The sequence below is a fragment of the Pseudophryne corroboree genome, chromosome 3, assembly GCF_028390025.1.
Source record: "Pseudophryne corroboree isolate aPseCor3 chromosome 3, aPseCor3.hap2, whole genome shotgun sequence".
Classification (NCBI taxonomy): domain Eukaryota; kingdom Metazoa; phylum Chordata; class Amphibia; order Anura; family Myobatrachidae; genus Pseudophryne; species Pseudophryne corroboree.
In genome coordinates this window covers 585057245-585078782 of record NC_086446.1, presented here as the reverse complement: position 1 = coordinate 585078782, position 21538 = coordinate 585057245, and the positions used below count along the sequence as shown (strand labels likewise).

Genomic DNA, 21538 nt, shown 5'->3' with positions numbered 1-21538 from the left:
ACCCTCTTCCTGTCAATCTCCTTGCGATCGGCTGTGCAAATGGATTGTTCGTAAAATTCATCACACAGCAATGATCCGCTTTGCACCCGTACGACGCGCCTGCCCATTGCGGTGCATACGCAGTTCTGACCTGATCGCAGCGCAGTGAAAAACTCTAGCATGCGATCAGGTCTGAATGACCCCCTAAGGACCTAATTTAAAGCTGTACACTAATGCAATTACAATTGTGATTTTATACGCTATGCAACTGCTAAATGTAGCAAGTGAAGTTCCCACCCAGAAATGTAAATAGACACCTAACGAGTGAACGCAACTCATTCACAATTTGCGTACACATATGCAGCCTATAAACAAGAACGTTAAACATTGACTGGTCAAGTAGGTCTATGACTACGCAGACTAGAGGCGGCAGTAGTCACGCAAGCGTCATGTTTTTGGATGCAGTAGCTCTCAGCTGACATCACATACATGCCCCGTAAATGGCTTACAACTCTGAATTAGGCCCTAATTTGCTTAAATTCATTGAATTAAAAAGACTACTGTAGCCACAGATCTATAAACAACTGCATAATGATGAAACCGCAGTGCCATAGAGCAGAGAAATGCGTCAGCAATTTTCAAAATGGTGACACACAGGTGGAACACCAACCAGAAGTCGGAAAGTGTTGAGCCCGAGCAGTTATTCAGTCTGCATTTGGATAAATAAATCCAGAGTGTGAATTATAACTGTGGTGGTAAAACTATAGAAAGAGAGATATACTCTGCGCTTGAAACAATGTATCTAAAATATATATATGCAGTCGGACACAGAAGATTGACTCAGTACAGCTTGAATATAATGTAAAACACATAACACTTAAAACTCACCCGACCAGTGTTAGTAAAGCCGTGCGGCAGTGATGGAACCAACGTGCGGCAGAAAGCTGCGACCGAAGCTGTCGCGGTTATACTGAGCTGCAGACTGTGTCAATACGGCGGGTATCACCAAATGAACAGTGTAACAGAGAGTGGGCGTCACACTGTTCATTTGGTGATACCCGCCGGGAGCATAAATTATAAATTGCACCTTTCCTTCAATGTTTCATACAAAATTCTGAGACTGTGAGACTGTAAATATTTCTGCGGGTCGCCAGTGTTTTGATTTTCACCATCACCACTTGAAAGAGTTATTTTAATAGCTTTATTGCATGTTGCATGTTATTTCAACTCTCATTTAGTTAGTCTGTGTGAGAGCAGGGCCGTAACTACGTGTGTGCCAAGGGGGCTTGGCACACAGCGCAGTTGCCCTGAGGGCGCAACGGCCAGCGGCATGTAATGAGTCAAATTGACTCATTACATGCCGCCGAAGTCTGCGCCGTGCGCCCCGCTGTGTAGGGAGAAGAGGACCAGCGCCAGGCAGCGGAGAGAAGGAGGAGGAGGGAGGGGGAGCAGAGAGCCGCAGCAGCGCTATTTGATTGGTAGTAAGCGCCGCTGCAGCATCCCCCTCTCCTCCTGTATTGGCTGCCCGGCGCTGCTAAGGATGCTGGGATGCGGTTCCCCAGCATCCACAGCAGCGCCAGGCAACCAATACAGGAGGAGAGGGGGATGCTGCAGCGGCGCTTACTACCAATCAAATAGCGCTGCTGCTGCTCCCTGCTCCCCCTCCCTCCTCCTCACCTCACACAGCCTGCACCGAGAGGAAGCTGCACGAGGAGCCTGTCAGCGGGGAGAAGGTAAGTATATCCCTCTCTCTCTCTCTCTCTCTCTCTCTCTCTCTCACCGTCTGCCGCAATGTGTAAAATGGGGTTTCGTCTGCCGCAATGTGTAAAATGGGGTCTCGTCTGCCGCAATGTGTAAAATGGGGTCTCGTCTGTCGCAATGTGTAAAATGGGGTCTCGTCTGCCGCAATGTGTACAATGGGGTCTCGTCTGCCGCAATGTGTAAAATGGGGTCTCGTCTGCCGCAATGTGTAAAATGGGGTCCCGGCTGCCGCAATGTGTAAAATGGGGTCCCGGCTGCCGCAATGTGTAAAAAGGAGGCCTGGCTGCCGCAATGTGTAAAAATGGGGACTGGCTGCCGCAATGTGTAAAAAGGGGGACTGGATGCCGCAATGTGTAAAAATGGGGACTGGCTGCCGCAATGTGTAAAAAGGGGGACTGGATGCCGCAATGTGTAAAAAGGGGGACTGGCTGCCGCAATGTGTAAAAAGGGGGACTGGATGCCGCAATGTGTAAAAAGGGGGACTGGATGCCGCAATGTGTAAAAAGGGGGACTGGCTGCCGCAATGTGTAAAAAGGGGGCCTGGCTGCCGCAATGTGTAAAATGGGGTCCTGGCTGCCGCAATGTGTAAAATGGGGTCCTGGCTGCCGCAATGTGTAAAATGGGGTCCTGGCTGCCACAATGTGTAAAAAGGAGGCCTGGCTGCCGCAATGTGTTAAAATGGGGACTGGCTGCCGCAATGTGTAAAAAGGGGGACTGGATGCCGCAATGTGTAAAAATGGGGACTGGCTGCCGCAATGTGTAAAGAGGGGGACTGGCTGCCGTAATGTGTAAAAAGGGGGACGCTGTCTGCTGTAATGTATAAAAGGGGCTCTACCTGGTGTAGTGGCGCTACTGTGCAGCGTAATTTGAATAATGTAGACTACTGTGCACCGTAGTATGAATTGCTGTTATTTTGTGGCCACGCCCCTTCCCTGTGAAGCCACGCCCCTATAAAAAAAATTGCGCGCCTGCGGCGCGCACTGCCCCTGTCTTACATGGGGGGGGGGGGGCGCCACTGTCGTTTCTTGCACACAGCGCTAAAATGGCTAGTTACGGCACTGTGTGAGAGAATGTACCAACCGTTAATGATTATCTGTTTTTAGTAAATGTTGTAAATGTTGTTTCTAACAGATACTATATAAAGTGTTTTACATTATATTCAAGCTGTACTGAGTCAATCTTCTGTGTCCGACTGCATATATATATTTTAGATACATTGTTTCAAGCGCAGAGTATATCTCTCTTTCTATAGTCCTTAAATGTTGCAACCTGGCAAGTTGTTTTTACTCAGCTGCTGAAACAATTTAGTTTATAAGGATTTATACCATTACAGCGCCGGGTTATCACAAACGGTTACCGATTTGTGGTCTTTTTTTTCTTTTTTGTGGTGGTAAAACACCAGATCCCCCATATTTAGATACTGTGATTATGCTGCAATATTTCAATTGCAGTTTCAATTGCTTAAATGATTTTATCTTGCTTTGATACTAACACCTTCTGCAAAATGTACCTAGAACTACTGTATACTTGCCAAAGTGACTCCCATAGGCTTCCTGGAATTATATACAGTATATAACAGCTAGACGTGCAATTACACTGGTCAACACGAATTTTGAGTCAGGGTTCTGCATATCTGATTTTTATTTCTTCCACATTACTAATTAAAGAAAAAATAGTTTTACCAGAAAAAGCTAAATTATATGGACAATCATTCCAGCCTGTATTAATAAAAGGTTTACAGTTCCAGAAATCTCATTGTCTGTGCATTGAGAGATGGACAAGGTTTAGCCACAGTATCTGAATAGTTACACACTGCTTATGTGTAATGAGGGTCAGAATACCACTTGCTTTCCCCTGCTCATCCCCTCCCTTACTTACTAAAACACACTTTTCCTTATATGGACATTCAAAAACTTTAATATTTATTGATCATTTTAAAAGGGACAAAAGCAAAGTTTTTCAAAAATAAAGAAAGGTTTTGGTTATTTTTCGATATAGAGAATCAGATAATAGTCATTAAAATAAAGACTCAAATATATTTTTTATTTTTGTTGACCAATGTTATTTATAGATCTATGGCCACAGTAAACCTTTTTTAATTTCATTAATTTAAGCAAATTAGTCTGGGTCAACCTGTGCTAAACCTTGTGTTAGAATATTTGTATATCTATTTGTATATTAATTAATTTATTTATTTATTTACAGTTTCTTATATAGCACAGCATATTCCGTTGCGCTTTCAAATTGGAAACAACAATGATAAGACAAACTGGGTAATAATAGACAGACACAATGGTAGGAAGGCCCTGCTCGCAAGCTTACAATCTATAGGGAATGAGGAAGGATACATAAGGATAGGCACTATCTATAGCATAGTGGCCACACCAGATTGCAAAGATGTCCTGATGGGATGTAATGAGATATTAAATGCTTCTGAAGGTCATGTGGGTGGTTCAGGAATTTGATAGGCTTGCCTGAAGAGTTGAGTTTTCAGGGAACGCTTGAAAGTTTGTAGTCTAGTGGAGAGTGTTATTGTGCATGGGAGGGCATTCCATGGGGTGGGTGCTGCCCGATGAAAGTCCTGCAATTGTGAATGGGAGTGAGTGATCCATGCAGATGAGAGACACAGATCTTGTGCACAGCAGAGAGGTTAAGTTGGGAGATATTTTGAGATAAGCGAAGAGACATATGTTGGTGTAGTTTGGTTAATAGCTTTATATGTGAGTAGAAGTATTTTTAATTGAATACGGTAGAATATGGGCAACCAATGGAGAGACTGACAGAGAGGATCCACAGACGATGAACGTCTTGCTAGGAAGATTAGCCTTGTAGGTGCATTCAAAATGTATTGTAGTGGTGAGAGTCTTTTCTTAGGAAGACCAGTAAGGAGACTATTGCAATAATTAATGCGTGAGATAATGAGAGCATGGATTAGAGTTTTTGCAGTGTCTTGTGTAAGATACAGTCACATTTTGGATATGTTTTTTAGATGTATGCAACATGATTTAGAGACCGATTGAATGTGTGGCACAAATGACAGTTCAGAGTCAAGGATGACACCTAGGTAGCTGTGGGGTAGGGTAGATTGGAAGTTGTCAACAGTTATGGACATATCAGGTTGGTAACTACTCTTGGCTGGCAGGAATATAATTAATTATGTTTTGGAAATGTTGAGTTTGAGGTTGTGAGATGGCATCCAAAATGAAATGGCAGAAAGGCATTCCGTGACAAAGACCAATACAGATGATGACAAATCTAGGGAGGATAGATAGATTTGAGTATCATCAGTGGACAAATTATACTGAAATTCGAAGGAGCTGATTAGTTTACCAAGAGATGAGCTATAGATTGAGAAAAGCATAGGACCTAAGACTGAGCCTTGCAGTACTCCAACTGACAAAGGAGTGAAGGGGAGGTGGAATCAGAGAAGCGAACACTGAAAGAGTGATTAGATAGTTAGAGTGAGAACCAAGATAGGGCGGTGTTCTGAAGACCTAGGGATTGTAGTGTTTGTATGAGAATAGAGTGGTCAGTGTCAAAAGCAGCAAAGAGATCTAGAAGAATAAGAAGAGGATTTGGCAGTGACTAGATCATTCATTACATTAGTCAGTACTGTCTCTGTGGTGTGTTGGGAACAAAAGCCTGACTGAAGTGGGTCCAATTAGTTGTGGGAGTTAAGAAAGTGTGTGTGGCAAGTGTAGGAGATTGGGAGATGGGACGGTAGTTAAAGAGAGAATTTGGGTCAGAATTGCATTTTTTTTTCAGAATGGGGGTAATCAATGCATGCTTGAACAGAGAAGGAAAGATACCAGTAGAGAGAGATTACAGATTTTAGTTGAGGTTGGGATAAGCACAGGAGACAAAGTTTTGCTGATTTGTAAGGGTATAAGATCAACAGGAGAGGTAGCAGAGTAGGAGGATGAGAAGAGTGTTGATACTTCATCTTCACTTGTGGGATCAAATGAAGAGAAAGTGCCAGAGGGTTCCGGTAGGGAATTGAGCAGGTCACTGGCTGAGGACAAGCATACCATTTCATCTCAGATCTTATCAATCTTTTCCTTGAAGTAGGAAGCAAGTTCTTATGCACGGATAGTAGCTAGTGGGGAAGGGGTGGGGTGGGTGTGAGGGTAAAGAGATGTTTTAAATGTATTAAAAAGTCACTTGGGGTTGGTGACTTGAGAAGAGATTAGATATTGGAAATACGTTTGTTTGGCAGTGTCCAGGGCATTTCGATAAGAGTGGGATGTGGTCTTATATGTGAGATTTACGCAACTAACATTCTACTTTACGTGACAGTTTTTGTAGGTGTCTTGTTGATTTATAGTGCCACATTTGGCATCTAAGAATACATGGAGTGTGATGGGTAGCCGGAGCCACTTCATCAAGGGCTCGCTCTAGAGTCTTGTTCAGGTGGGATACAGCAGTCTCAGGAGAGATAAATGTTGAAATTGGTGAGAGCAGTTGTTGCAGAGAGGTGGAAACTTGTTGAAAATTAATAGTGTTAGTATTTCTGCGGATTAGAGGAGATTTGCTTGATTTCAGTGTCATAGAGTTTGGAGTAATGGAAGAGATTGAGAAGATGATAAGGTTGTGATTAGAGAGAGGGAAAGGAGAGTTAGTGAATTCAGAAACTGAGCAGAGCCTGGTGAATACAAGATCAAGACAGTGGCCCTCCTGATGTGTAGAGGAGTTAGACCATTGTGTGAGGCCAAGTGAGGAAGTTAGAAAGAGGAGTTTGGAGCCATGAAGAGATTGTGGCTTGTCAATAGCAAAAGTGAAATCATCCATGATGATGGTGGAGATGTCAGGGGATAATAAGTGTGGCAGCCAGGCAGAAAAATCTTCTAGAAATTGTTGTTTGGGTAGACCAGGTGGGTGATAGATAGCTGCAACATGCAGAGAGAAATTGGTGAAAATCTTAATAAAGTGAACTTCAAACGATGTGAATATGAGTAATGGAATCTGTGGTAGAACTGTGTATGTGAAAACTTGGGACAGTAATACTCTAGTAATAATTATATATATTTTTAACATTTTCATACCACCAGCTGATTACGAGCGCCCCTATTGTTTTTCTATATAGTTCTTGGTGTTGTAGGTTTTCGGACCTAAATTGCGGGGCAGCTGTACCAGATGGTTTTCTTTATTTAGAAAAAGACCAAATTATACATCATTTAGTTTTTGTAGTGCCCACATTTTTTATTTACTTACTCTACTTGGCTGGATCAGTAATTACTGTTTCTACAGAGAGAAATGCTTAAAACATGAGCTGTAAGGGGTGCATGAGGACTGGAGTTAAGAAACCCTAGCCTAGTGCTAGAGATTAAAAACAAGTATCTGTTCGCTATGGATTTAGGACTGATTTGCAATGTTAATAAATAAACTGAATTGACCTTCTGGACGACCAATTTACAGGACAGACTTTCTCTGGTTTGGATCTAATCTCTTGTTCTCTGCTTTGCATCTATTGTCAGGTATGCGATTAGACAATTTGAGTCATGGGCACACAACCTTTGTCTGTCCTTGAGTTTACTTTTATTTTCTTGTAGAAGAAAAAAAAAGTTTGATGTACAGTATGGACTGTGAAGGGAAAGAGTTGCACCTCTGTAGTAAGGGCCTAATTCAGGGGTGTAGTAGGGTATGCCGGCAGCCGGGCTCCCGGCGGTCAGCATACCGGCGCCGGAATCCTAACCGCCGGCATACTGACAGCTGGGTGAGCGCAAATGAGCTCCTTGTGGACTTGCTGCGCTCGCCACGCTGCGGGCACGGTGGCGCAGTTCTCCCTCCAGGGGGGTCGTGACCCCAAGAGAGAGAAAAGGTGTCGGTATGCTGGCTGTTGGGATTCCGGCGCCGGTATACTGTGCGGCGAGATCCCGACAGCCGTAAAACTGAAGACCACCCCTAATTCAGGCCTGATCGTAGCAGCAAATTTGTTAGCAGATGGGCAAAACCATGTGCACTGCAGGTGGGGCAGATGTAATGTGCAGAGAGAGTTAGATTTGGATGGGTTATATTGTTTCTGTGCAGGGTAAATACTGTCTGCTTTATTTCTACACTGTAATTTAGATTTAAGTTTGAACACAACCCACCCAAATCTAACTCTCTCTGCACATGTTATATCTGCCCCCCCCTGCAGTGCACATGGTTTTGCCCATCTGCTAACAAATTTGCTGCTACGATCAGGTGTGAATTAGGCCCTAAATGTTTACTATAAATTCAATGCCTTATGTAAACGTATATATTGGATGATGATAATGATTAAGGCTGAAGAATGTACTATGACTGAGAAATGCTACTACAAGTAAACAGATGGATAAATATATAAACTAAATGGATCTGATGTCTAACCTCATAAGCTCCAGCAAGACAGGTCTTATTAAATGTTTTATTGTATTGCTAATCACGAATATCTGTAAGGATTATAACAAATGTGTCTATATCTGTATGGAGTGCAGGCTCCTGGTATGTAGAAGACCTGATTACTACTGTACTTTACATGAGCCTCTCTGTAGACAGTTGGCAGATCAGAAATCCACCCAGCAAAAGAAATTCTAGTTATCACAACCAACGAATGTTTGTGCATGTGGAGTCTAGAACAAGGATATTTGGTGGCTTCAAAGCTTCCAATCACTTTAACACAGCCCAATTGTAGATTAAGGGATATTGGTATTTACATTACAGTCCCCATCACTACCTCAGATACCAGGTGTGACTAGCCTTAGAGTTAATAGGATTATGATAATGTTGACTGGTCACCAGCCTCAATGTTTTTCCACATGTTCTTTATCCTTTTTTGTCCTGTGGTATCAGAGGTTGCCTCTTGAAACTAATCCCTCTAGTATCCTGTTTGGTCCTAAATTACTACATAGGAATACAGCCTGTAGCTTTTCCCAACCTAAATACGTTTGGTTTGAAGAGGTCACATGATGTACTTGGAATAGTATTTAAATGGAAACTCACAAGAAAAAAGTAGAATTATGCAAGTATGGCAGTTCCCCCTTCTTTCAACATCCTGTTTATGAAAAGCTCCATAGAAATGGTTACCAGGTAACCTAAAAAATACGCAGTGTTCGTGTTTTAATTTTAAGCCTCTTCATAATTAATTTGTCTTTGGAACGTGCTTTCAGACAAGAGTTTGACACAACTGAAAGCGTTGATTCCAGACTAGAAAGTTTTAATCTGTACTTCATCCAATGTTGGGCAGTACAACGCCAAGTCTTGTGGCCCTGTGACAAGCCACATTGTATGAGAGATCCTGACTAATTAGATGTACAGCAATCAAATAACCAAATGTAGTGATTGCCACATTAGTGTACTCTTCATAAAAAGCTATTTTTAAAATAACTTAAATTGACTTTAATATTTTGTGTAATTTTTTCTACATAAATTGAGAAGTGAAGTCCTGGTCTTCCCCATATGCGTCACAATAAGGTTTACTTTCCCATCATGATCAAGAACGGCAATTAGCAGTTTCCTCTGAGCCAGTACTATTGACTTTTTTCCATGCAAATCTCCTCTTTGCTGTATTCGTTTCTGAACCTGTGCTGTGTGTAACCAGCAGAGTAATTCATAATCAAGTTGAACGGTAGTTTGCAAGTTGAATGGTAGTTTGGGAAATTAAACTCCCCCCATGTGTTTGTAAAGAAATATAATATATAATCAATTAAGGTAATTTAATAAACATTTACACCTATAAGGGAGTACTTATAAATATTGGGAATCCATGATCTCATAGTTGCCAACTGTCCCAAATTTTTAGTGACAGTCCTAGGAAAAATAAACTTTCATTTGAAAATTTTGTAACTGCAAATGTTTCTATTTTTTTTCAATATGGATAACCTGTATAGTACATTACTTCTTATTTGGTATACCGGAAGCCATTCTTTCCTTCTCCAATTGAATATACAATATATTGTGAAGTTAAAAAAAAAAAAAAAGTACATTAGAAATTTCAGAAAACATACTGTATGGTGATAGGCATTGTGGTTTATATTTGTTTTTCACTTCTCTAGATTCTCCACAATGTGCATTTGCACACCAATGTTTATTCCTGGAGTAGGTTATTTTCAGTTTTATAATTTGTCACCTGAGCTACGGATGCAGGGAAAGAATTCATATATTATATTTCAATCTTTGATTATTTAATCATTAATTATATTAATAGCAGATGAAGCATCAAGGCTTAACTCTGCCTCACTCAAGAAACTGTAGCCCTAATTAACTAAATTGGGAAAATATAATAGAATGCTATATGGTGGGTAGCTCAAACTTAAACATAGATTTTGGCCTCCAATACCCAGCAGTTTAGTGGGTTCTGATACAAATTGCATGACAGGCCAAATTTGCTAAAATATTTTAACTGCATGCAACCACTGAGAACAAAATAAAGGAACACATTAAACATGTTTCATTGTTGTGAACTGAGGGGCCTAAATGATGAATAAATATATTTATAGGGCACAATTATTTTATTAAATAAAAATAACATTTTGATTATGCATAGTCATACAGTATAATATTAATTAATGTGGCCCCAATTAACATAGCCATATTATTGGCCCCATTATTTAATTTATAAATAATACTGAACCGTTAATATTTAATGTTATATTGTACATGCAATTACATTTTTTTGTATTACGTAATATTAATTTGCTCCCAATAATTAATTTAATGAACTGCGCCCCATACATATACACTGCTCAAAAAAATAAAGGGAACACTAAAATAACACATCCTAGATCTGAATGAATGAAATATTCTTATTAAATACTTTGTTCTTTACATAGTTGAATGTGCTGACAACAAAATCACACAAAAATTATCAATGGAAATCAAATTTATTAACCCATGGAGGTCTGGATTTGAAGTCACACTCAAAATTAAAGTGGAAAAACACACTACAGGCTGATCCAACTTTGATGTAATGTCCTTAATACAAGTCAAAATGAGGCTCAGTAGTGTGTGTGGCCTCCACGTGCCTGTATGACCTCCCTACAACACCTGGGCATGCTCCTGATGAGGTGGCGGATGGTCTTCTGAGGGATCTCCTCCCAGACCTGGACTAAAGCATCCGCCAACTCCTGGACAGTCTGTGGTGCAACGTGGCATTGGTGGATGGAGTGAGACATGATGTCCCAGATGTGCTCAATTGGATTCAGGTCTGGGGAACGGGCGGGCCAGTCCATAGCATCAATGCCTTCATCTTGCAGGAACTGCTGACACACTCCAGCCACATGAGGTCTAGCATTGTCTTGCATTAGGAGGAACCCAGGGCCAACCGCACCAGCATATGGTCTCACAAGGGGTCTGAGGATCTCATCTCGGTACCTAATGGCAGTCAGGCTACCTCTGGCAAGCACATGGAGGGCTGTGCAGCCCCCCAAAGAAATGCCACCCCACACCATTACTGACCCACTGCCAAACCGGTCATGCTGTAGGATGTTGCAGGCAGCAGAACGTTCTCCTTGGCGTCTCCAGACTCTGTCACGTCTGTCACATGTGCTCAGTGAGAACCTGCTTTCATCTTTGACGAGCACAGGGAGCCAGTGGCGAATTTGCCAATCTTGGTGTTCTCTGGCAAATGCCAAACGTCCTGCACAGTATTGGGCTGTAAGCACAACCCCCACCTGTGGACGTCGGGCCATCATACCACCCTCATGGAGTCTGTTTCTGATCATTTGAGTAGACACATGCACATTTGTGGCTTGCTGGAGGTCATTTTGCAGGGCTCTGGCAGTGCTCCTCCTGTTCCTCCTTGCACAAAGGCGGAGGTAGCGGTCCTGCTGCTGGGTTGTTGCCCTCCTACGGCCTCCTCCACGTCTCCTTATGTACTGGCCTGTCTCCTGGTAGCGCCTCCATGCTCTGGACACTACGCTGACAGACACAGCAAACCTTCTTGCCACAGCTCGCACTGATGTGCCATCCTGGATGAGCTGCACTACCTGAGCCACTTGTGTGGGTTGTAGACTCTGTCTCATGCTACCACTAGAGCAGTGGTTTCCAAACTTTTTTGAATCACGGCGCCCTAGAATATCAGAATTTTTTTCACGGCACCCCTAGGCCTAAAATTTCTTATTGAGAAATTTAGAAAGAAATATTACATTAAGCAATCACGTTTATATGTCATCCTTAGGGTCAGTTGTGTGATGAGGGACAAGATTTGCTTCTGTTTGGCCACATATTTTATGACTGGCAGCCACCAGCACTGGTTTTGCCTATTATATTGACCATGAATAATTTGAATTGGTCCTAGACCACCAGCCCAGGGCACCCCTACAGGTGTCCCGAGGCACCCCAGGGAACCACGGCACACAGTTTGGGAACCTCTGCACTAGAGTGAATGCACCGCCAGCTTTCAAAAGTAACCAAAACATCAGCCAGAAAGCATAGGAGCTGAGAAGTGGTCTGTGGTCACCACCTGCAGAACAACTCCTTTATTGGGGGTGTCTTGCTAATTGCCTATAATTTCCACCTATTGTCTATTCCATTTGCACAACAGCATGTGAAATTGATTGTCAATCAGTGTTGCCTCCTAAGTGGACAGTTTGATTTCACAGAAGTGTGATTAACTTGGAGTTACTTTGTGTTGTTTAAGTGTTCCCTTTATTTTTTTGAGCAGTGTATATATTGTTTGGAACCCTTAGTTAAGTGCTAATTGGTAACAATTAAATCATATGTGTAACGGGACCCTTAATTAGGACATGGCAGGATAGATAGTTGCAGGCAGTTTGTGTAACTGTTGCTTGTCAATCTCTTCAGCATGTTCATCAGCAATTTTTGATCTCATAGCTCATCACATACAACAATTTAAATTCAGATCAATGATAAAAAATTGAGGATGGCGAGTTGCAGCTGGTGGTTTATCATTCACCTCCCTCCAAAATCTCTGAAAACCTGTGATTTTTTTTATTTACGGAGTTCAGGAATGAGATCAGTATTCCCATTGGCCATTCTTTTGGTGGGTTCTCTTTTAAGGGGGAGATGTACTAAGCCTTAGAAAGTGATAAAGTACCAACTAATCAGCTCCTAAGTGTCATTTTTCAAACACAGCCTGTAACCTTGCCGTTAGAAGATGATTGGCTGGTACTTTATCTCCCTCCATTTTATCACTCTCCAAGGCTTAGTACATCTGCCCCATATGTAACCATATTTTGTATGCCACATATACTTCTTCCCCTACAGATATTATATAACATATCTAATATTGGCATATTAGAGGCATTTTGAGGCAAAAACTGTAGTTGATAATGCATGTCCCTATTTTATGTATTGCATATAAGGACATAGTACACCACGGGACTCTTGTCATATAATATCAAAAGCTCAAATGTACTATTACTGACCACATATATATTGTTATTTTTCTGTTATTAATTTACCCTTTAGAACAGGCATTCCCAGCATCGATCCTCAGGGCATACTAACAGTGCAGGTTTTAGAGATATCCAGGCTTTAGCACAGATGGTGAACTAAAAAGCAATGAGGTACTAATTATCCACCTGTGCTCAAGCATGGATATCACTAAAACCTGGACTGATGGTATGCCTTGAGGACTGAGGTTGTTTTTTCATGGTCAGTTTTTATCATTATTATTCATGAAAATAGAGCAATTACATTATATATTTGCTGTGTCCCAGTTGCTTTCAGTAAGTGCAATTAGTGATGGTTATTATTACCTAACAAAATACAAATAAATGCGAGTATAGAAGATGTGTCACATAGAGTTTCCATCTGCAAGATTTTATATAATCCTTTTATATAATCCTTTAAAATATTTACATTTATATCTAAACCAGCTGAAGTACCCGGCATTTCCCGGGTTTAAAATGTTCTAAGTTATAAATGAGTTGGATGTAACTGTCAACATAGTATACATAATTAGTAGCTTAGTAGCTATTCCAACATACCCATGAGGGGACTGCTGACCAGAGTAGTTTTCCTTCTGTTATTAATGTTGCTATTCCAAGGCTTTTGGGTACACAATATTTTTTGTCTTCCCATCTCTATTTCTGTCAGTTATTTTAGTTCATTGATTTATGGTTCTTTCAGTCAGTTATTTCAGATCATTGAATTATGGTCATGTCTGTCGGTTTTTAGAGTTCATTAAAGTTTTCCTCAAAAGTCACCGAATGGAAGGTCCAGAACAGACTCCCTGAGTCAAAGTTCTGACCAGCACACACCAACGGGAGGTCCGACCAGGACTCCAACCCCCTAGTGTGTCTTCTGGGATCCGATGTTACAACTCTGTAAAGTTTTCCTCAAAATTCATCCAGTGGAAGGTCCAGAACAGGCTCCCTGGGTCAAAGTTCTCCCCAGTGTACACCAACGGGAGGTCCCACTGAGACCCTAACTCCCTGGTATGTCTTCTAGGATACAATATTACCACTCTGTGAATTTTTCTTCCAAATCTATCCAATGGAAAGACAACAACAGGCTCACCGGGTCAGAGTTCTGCCCAGCGTACACCAAAGGGAGGTCCAACCGGGACCCCAACCCCCTAGTATGTCTTCTGGGATACAATGTTTCTACTCTATGAAGTGTTTTTCCAAATCCGTCCAGTGGCAGGCCCAGAAAAGGCTCACTGGGTCTAAGTTCTGGCCAGCGTACACCAACGAGAGGTACAAATATGACCCCATCCCCTTAAGTATGTCTTCTGGGATCCTGCGTTACCGATTTGTGAAGTTTTTTTCCAAATCTATCCAGTGGATGTCCCAGAACAGGGTCCCTGGGTCAAAGTTTTACCAAGCACATTCCACCACATCAACCCCCTAGTATGTCTTCTGGCATCCACTGTTACCACTCTGTGAAGTTTTCTTCCGAATCCATCCAGAGGCAGGTCCAGGACAGTCTCCCTGGGTCAAAGGTCTGGCCAGCATACAACGGGAGATCCGAATTACCCCTACCCCAACCCCCTAGTATGTCTTCTGGAATCCATTGTTATCACTTCATGAAGTTTTCTTCCAAATCCATCCAGTGGCAGGCCTAGAGCAGGCAGGCCATCCAATGGCAGACCCAAGTTCTAGGCAGCGTACACCAACGGGAGGTCTGACTGGGACCACAACTCCCTAGTATGTGTTACCACATTTTACCAATGTTAACCACTCTGTGAGTTTTCTTCCAGTCAGTCAATCAATCAATCAATCAATTAATCAATCCATCAATCAGAACAATTATTTTTATATATAAGATATATGGCCCTGGCCCCGAAAGGGGTGGATTTGTTTAGTTTAAATCCTGCTAGAATTGTAAGTAAGATATTGAAGGGTATGTGTACAAAGTTTGGTCCAAATCCATCAAGCTATGTGGCTGCCTATGAAGAACAAACATACATACTGTTTCACTTCTATCTATCTATCTATCTATCTATCTATCTATCTATCTATCTATCTATCTATATATCGATGTAACTATTATTATAATTATACAACTACGAAGAGGGTTGATGTGGTTCTGCATTTACTGTTTTTTCGTATATATTGCTTTGTGAAGAAACTTCCCACAATTTCACATTTTTCTGTTCATCCAAAACTTGTGATACAGATTTAGCCAAGCTCAGCTTGGCTGTGACTAGTCACACCTGCGACTCATTAGCCACATTGTGAGCGCACGTTATCGGGCACATGTGTATATTCACACCCGCAATCCATAGACTTTACATGAAGCAATCACGGTGCGAATAGTCACAGCCGGGTACTACTAGTCACACTCACGATTCGTGTGCCCATGCGTGCACATCGTGGTTACGCTTAGCCCGGCTACATCTGTAAGTACTCTAAAACCCAGGCATAATACAAAACAAACAAGAACGTATAGAAGAGCAAAGACTTGCATTGCACCATCTATAACATAAAAGAGCAGCAACCAGTGAAATACTGTATGTCAATGTATAATAATCTTTACCAGGTGCGTTTCAAGAGAGGTGGGGACCCACGTGCAGCCTCCATTGCAGACGCCCTCCTCTCCGGCAACTAGTAGACTCTGGCATAAAGCCAGAATAGACACATTGTTACATTCAGCGTAGTCATGCCTTAGTCATGGTTCCAGGTTAGCATTGCTTGGGTGGTTTTACAATCTGTAAACCGGGATCCGGTCTGAAGATCGACAGTGTCTAGGTCGACAATGTTTAGGTCGACCACTATAGGTCGACAGTCACTAGGTCGACAGGGTTTCTAGGTCGACATGTGCTTGGTCGACAGGTCTAAAGGTCGACATGAGTTTTTCAAATTTTTTTCTTTTTTTGAATTTTTTTATACTTAACGATCCACGTGGACTACGATTGGAACGGTAAAGTGTGCCGAGCGAAGCAGTAGCGGAGCGAAGGCACCATGCCCGAAGCATGGCGAGCGAAGCGAGCCATGCGAGGGGACGCGGTGCACTAATTTGGGATCCCGGTCACTCTACGAAGAAAACGACACCAAAAAATAAAAAATCCTCATGTCGACCTTTAGACCTGTCGACCTAGCACATGTCGACCTAGAAACCCTGTCGACCTTCCATCCATGTCGACCTATAGTGGTCGACCTAAACATTGTCGACCTAGACACTGTCGATTTGATGAACCACACCCCTGTAAACCTTAGGAATAATAGCTATTTCAAAAAGCTATGCATCAGTGTAAAGCTGGGTACACACCTATACCATCGTTGGCCCGATAACCTGATATCGGCTGAATGGTCTGAAGATTGTATACTGTAGGTGTGTATGCAGGACCAATGTGGGAGGGTTAGCCGATAAACAGCTTATAATGCTCCTGCAACCGTGATCAGGTGGTCTTATCTTATGTTCTGTTTTATATTTTAGTTCAGCTGTGTGATAGATGCTTAAAAATAAACACATAGATGCAATTGCTGCCAGCTGGAAAGTTTGCAAGCAAGTATTCAGGGGCGGATTAAAAGAGGGGGCCCGTGTGCAGACTGGATTAAGAGAGGGGGCCCATGTGCAGGCTCTGTGAGGTCCCCCTCATCCCTGTCAGTGGCTGTACCAGAGTCTACTGCACATGTGTGGGTCTCCGGGAAAATGGCGCTCGCTCCTTATTCCCAGGGACATATATACTGCGCAGGTGCAAATCACTTAAAAAAAAAGTCTGCTACAGCATTTTCCCAGTGATTTATGACTGCAACAGCGGCTGCCGTGGGACTTCAGAAGGGTGCAGGGTGAGGAGCGTGGGCTCCCCTGGACCGCATACCCTGCACCTATTATAGATTTTTCTGAACAGAGGCAATAACTAGAAGTGTAGAAATAATAAACAGGTGTAACGGAACTAAAAGTTAACAGTTTTGCAAATAATAGAACTATTGCTTCATCAGTACAAAAATAGACAATTGTTGCTGCCTGGCTAATTCTATTGTATGTAATGGGGAGAGGAGAATAATGTAGGTACCCAGGCTACTATCATTTCAGACTCACTTCATACATGTTGACTGAAATCTTAAACACACTGTCCCTTAAACATTTCATCAGTAGTCACTTCATCAGAGGGTTCATAGTCATTACTTATTAAATGCATAAGAGGTGTGGCCTAATGCACTTCATCATAGAGCTCAAAGTCACTACTGACAAAATGTGTTGCCTGATGCAATGCAAGAGTCACTTCATACATGTATTTTATGGGATGTAGTCATGTGACTGGCGGTTGGGATCCTGCCGGTCACTATACCGATACTGGAATCCCGATCTCAGGCCAGCCAGTCAGTCGGCATGCTAACAGGGACTATTCCTACTCGTGGGTCCAAGACACGCATAGAGTGGGAAGAGAACCTGTGGAGAGCGTAGCAAGGCACCGAGCCCACAAGGGGCTCTGTTGCGCTCGCCCCCCCCCCCCCCCACCCACCCCCTGCTGGCATTCTCTCGATACCTACCCATATTGTATACCCTGTACTGAAGTTGTATTTTGTCTCCTGTGAAGTGGTTATTTCTCTGCCCACCTATTTAATATTCTTGTTTCATCCTTGATTAAAGAAAGGTGTCTCTGAACACCGAAATGGCCTTTGTTGTTACCTATGATGGCTTCCATTCTTCTGACCTGACAAGTATTGCTATACATTTATGGAGTGATGGCTTATTTATCTATGTTTTTGCAATTAATTTATATTTTGCCTCGATGAAATTAAAGAATGTTGGGCTTTTTGTCTAAATATGACAAGCGAAAGAAGAATTTCTGGCATGTCCTGGCTGAATGGTAAAGCTGGAGTTTGTTTCTTTCAATTAATGGCTTGCTCTGTCTCTTGCAGGTCGGTGAACAATTTTCTGATGACCGGCCCCAAGGTAAGAGACATTCCTTTGATCTGCACGTAGACTTAGTAAATTGATTTCTGGCTTGTGTGCGATCTCATTTATAGTGTGCAGCAGGGTTATGGATTTGTCTTGTATTGTAACTACTGTAGTACTGTTAGACATGAAATATGTACAGTATTTCAATCTTTATAGAAAATGCCCTCTTGGGCTAGCTCAGGGCTAGGCAACATGCAGAATCCCAGCTAATGTAGAACTACACATTGCAGCATATCCTGCCACAGTTTTGCTGTTAAAGCATGATACAACTGTGACATGACATGCTGAGATGTATAATTATATTGCGGCTGGAGTGCAGGACGTTACCTCTAGGCTAGATATTTGATTATTGTACTCAGGGGCATTTTAACAGCAATGGGGGCCCATGTGCAGACTCTAGGTTGGCCCTTTCCTCTCCACGGTGCAGTAGACTCTGGTATTTTGCCAGAGTGTACTGCGCATGCGCAGGTCTACGGAAACATGGCACCCACTAAGTTCTGGAGACTAATCACCACTGCTTATGCGCGATGGCTATTTTGCCATTGAATTTGATGTGGCAGCGTCGCGGGACTCAGGAAGGTTAAGTAATAAAACATGGGTGCTATGTGTGCAGTGTGGCCCCCCTAAACCCAGGGGCCCATGTATATCACACATATTGCACTCGTAGAAAGCCAATGACTGTACTATAGGTAGAGCTCTGTTTAGTATACTGTTTCCAAGTGTTTCTTTCCACTGTTTAGAAACTAAAGCTGGGTGCACATTTGACCAGGCCTGACCAACCTGTGGCTCTCCAGCTGTTGAGAAACTACACATCCCAGCATGCTCTGCCACAGTTTTAGCATTTCCTAATAGCAAAATTGTAGCAGGGCATGCTGGGACTTGTAGTTTCACAACAGCTGAAGAGCCACAGGTTGGAGAGGCCTGCATTAGACAATATGTCGCCCAATCGACATATCGGGTACATTGTCTAGTTTGTACCCTTGATATGTGCACTCCCGCAGGTTGCTACCAACATCCTAGTCACTAGTGATGCATGTTGCAAAATGTTGCAAATGAGAAACTCTAGTGTTACTCAGATGTCCAATAGTTATGCAGTTGACTGGATTCAGCAGCGGATCACAGAAGGTTACACTGGTTGACTTAACTACAGACGTATCCGGCGTCTCTTGCATATTTTTTTTACTCTGTACAGTGCAGTTAGCACCTACCTCTGAATCAGAGCCTTGTTTAAAAATCCATTTTAAGTATTGATTACGCAACAATCCACTATTCCAAATTATATGTATACATGTTTTACATGACATGATTTAATCTCCTCTTTCCCTTTTCTTACAGGCTTATCTTATTTACTCAAGCAGTGTGGCGGCTGGAGCACAGAGTGGTATTGAGGAGTGTAAGTACCAGTTTGCCTGGGATCGGTGGAACTGTCCTGAGAGAACACTGCAACTCTCCAGCCATAGTGGACTGCGCAGTGGTAAGAGGCTTTTATAAATTGTTTGTAGCTCCTCTGGATTGTGAAGCTTATTTTAGCAAATTGATATAGTTTCCTCTTTGAACATGGTTATCTACAGTATAAGAGCATCTCAGTATCAATTTCCCAAAACAAACTTCTCTGGTTTAGATATTTCTTCTTCACTGGGCGTTTTCTGATGTATTCCTACTTATATATGTATACCCTTGTTCCTTGGAGACAATCATTTTTAAACCACAAAAAAAAGCTTTTCAAACATGTTTGACACTCCAAGCTGGTTTAAGATTTTGCTTATTGGCAGGTTCTGGAGAGTCATTTTTTGAATATTCCCTAAAATCTATTTTGGTTATTTGGCTATTTTTGTTTTGGTTGCTTTTTTTCATGGTGGTGGGTTGCAATTTCTACTCAAAGGTTCTACAAGAGATATATCTTCTAATCAGCTGGACTTTCCTTCATCCTGATGGCATAACTCTTTTTTGTTACTTTTCAAAATAAAGAAGTCTTCATTAACAAATTTCCAGCTAGGTTCAAAATAAATTGACTGGGGTTAAAATAAAAAACCTCAATTTCCCAAGTATCCTCTTTTCCAGACTGGAATTCCCATTCTACAGGATCTTCTACCACAGGCAGCAGCCTATATGAAACTGGGCCTACTTCTCCAGTCTGGAGCATTCATTTCAACAGGATCCTCTTCTCTAGACTGGAATCTCAATACAACCGGACTTTCTTATCTCGTCTCCAGATTCCATTTCCACCGAACTACCCACCACCTGGAACCTCTCTTTCCACCGGATTCATTTCTCCAGGTTAGAGTCTTTATATGTATTTTTTGTAATAGGACCAACTCCACAGATGCTGGTCTTTTTGCAGAGCCTAATCCTTCACATGGTGCTTTGGCAGATATTTTTTTCTTTATCAGTATTTTAAACCTGATCTGCTTCTTAACTCTACCTCTCAGAAAGTTAGAATTCTACAAAGCACCACAATGCATGAGGAACAATAAATATACAATAATCACACGCAGACCAATTCTTCCCACATTTCGGGACTTTTGTAGATTTGGATGCAAACACAATTTGCTTTCAAAAAATTTTCTGTCTCAATTAACATACCTATCTATGGTGACTTGGACACATTTTGTGCATAGGTCATCTTCTGCTGAGTGAGACTGACCAGTGTTTGGAGAAGGCACTTAAATGCGGTAAACGTATAATAATGGCCTATTGCACAATATGCATCACGTGCCTACCACGCAAATGTGTTCTTTGGAGATCGACCACTTGCACCCCTGTTGCAAAATGTGAACTTTTGATGATGAAATCATTGCCGCTTCTGATTGGCTGAATGTGTCTGAAACCCTCACTCATACTATGATAAAGTGAATGCTGAAATCTATTCTTACACTGATATTTGTAATTATTCCCTACCAATAAAGCAGATTCCTATTTGATCATTTAAAGGGGAAGGCTATGGATATGTGCATTGATCCGAATGTAATCAGTATTTTCCTTTTCTTTGCTTCTTGTTTTAACATATTATTACATGGTAAATGCAAAGTTATTAATATAATTGTCCAGACATGTACTATTTATGTATGACTTGTGTACTGTATTTCTAGCATTTACTATAATCACGTTGATCGTCTGATCTCCTGGCATAAACCAAGCATTCATACTACCATTTTCTCCAGGAATATATCAGATGTAATTTCTTCTCTTGCTGGGCAGCCTGGGCTGGATGTACCTTGCAATACAGCCATCTCTGCAAGCTTTTTTTTTTCCCAGGACGCATTTTGTGCTTGCGATGGCAGGCATACACTCTGTGCGATATTGCACAGTGATGTCATGCTGCGGTAGGCTGGAGCATGCAGCTTTGGATGGTGAGTCCAAAATTAGCTGCATGCATGGCAGAGACCGGGGGTCATTAACAACCCGCAGGGCCGCGCATCGCTTGTCTTCCACTGCATACACACTAGGCAATATAGCAAACTACACGCTCAGGAGGGGGAAAACGAGTGATATAGTTTACTATGGGGTATATTCAATTGTAGTCGGA

General features: G+C 42.0%; 1 protein-coding gene across 2 annotated transcripts in view; it reads left to right on the top strand.

The window, feature by feature from the left end:
- Positions 1-21538, top strand: part of WNT8B (Wnt family member 8B) — an 85539-nt gene that overhangs the window by 16430 nt on the left and 47571 nt on the right. The window contains exons 2-4 of one of the 2 annotated variants that reach the window (XM_063961431.1): positions 17973-18006; positions 19348-19486; positions 20074-20289. In XM_063961431.1, coding sequence (XP_063817501.1) covers positions 17973-18006; positions 19348-19486; positions 20074-20289 — 389 coding nt within the window. The remainder of the gene's footprint in view (positions 1-17972; positions 18007-19347; positions 19487-20073; positions 20290-21538) is intronic. The other variant, XM_063961432.1, reaches the window with a different exon arrangement.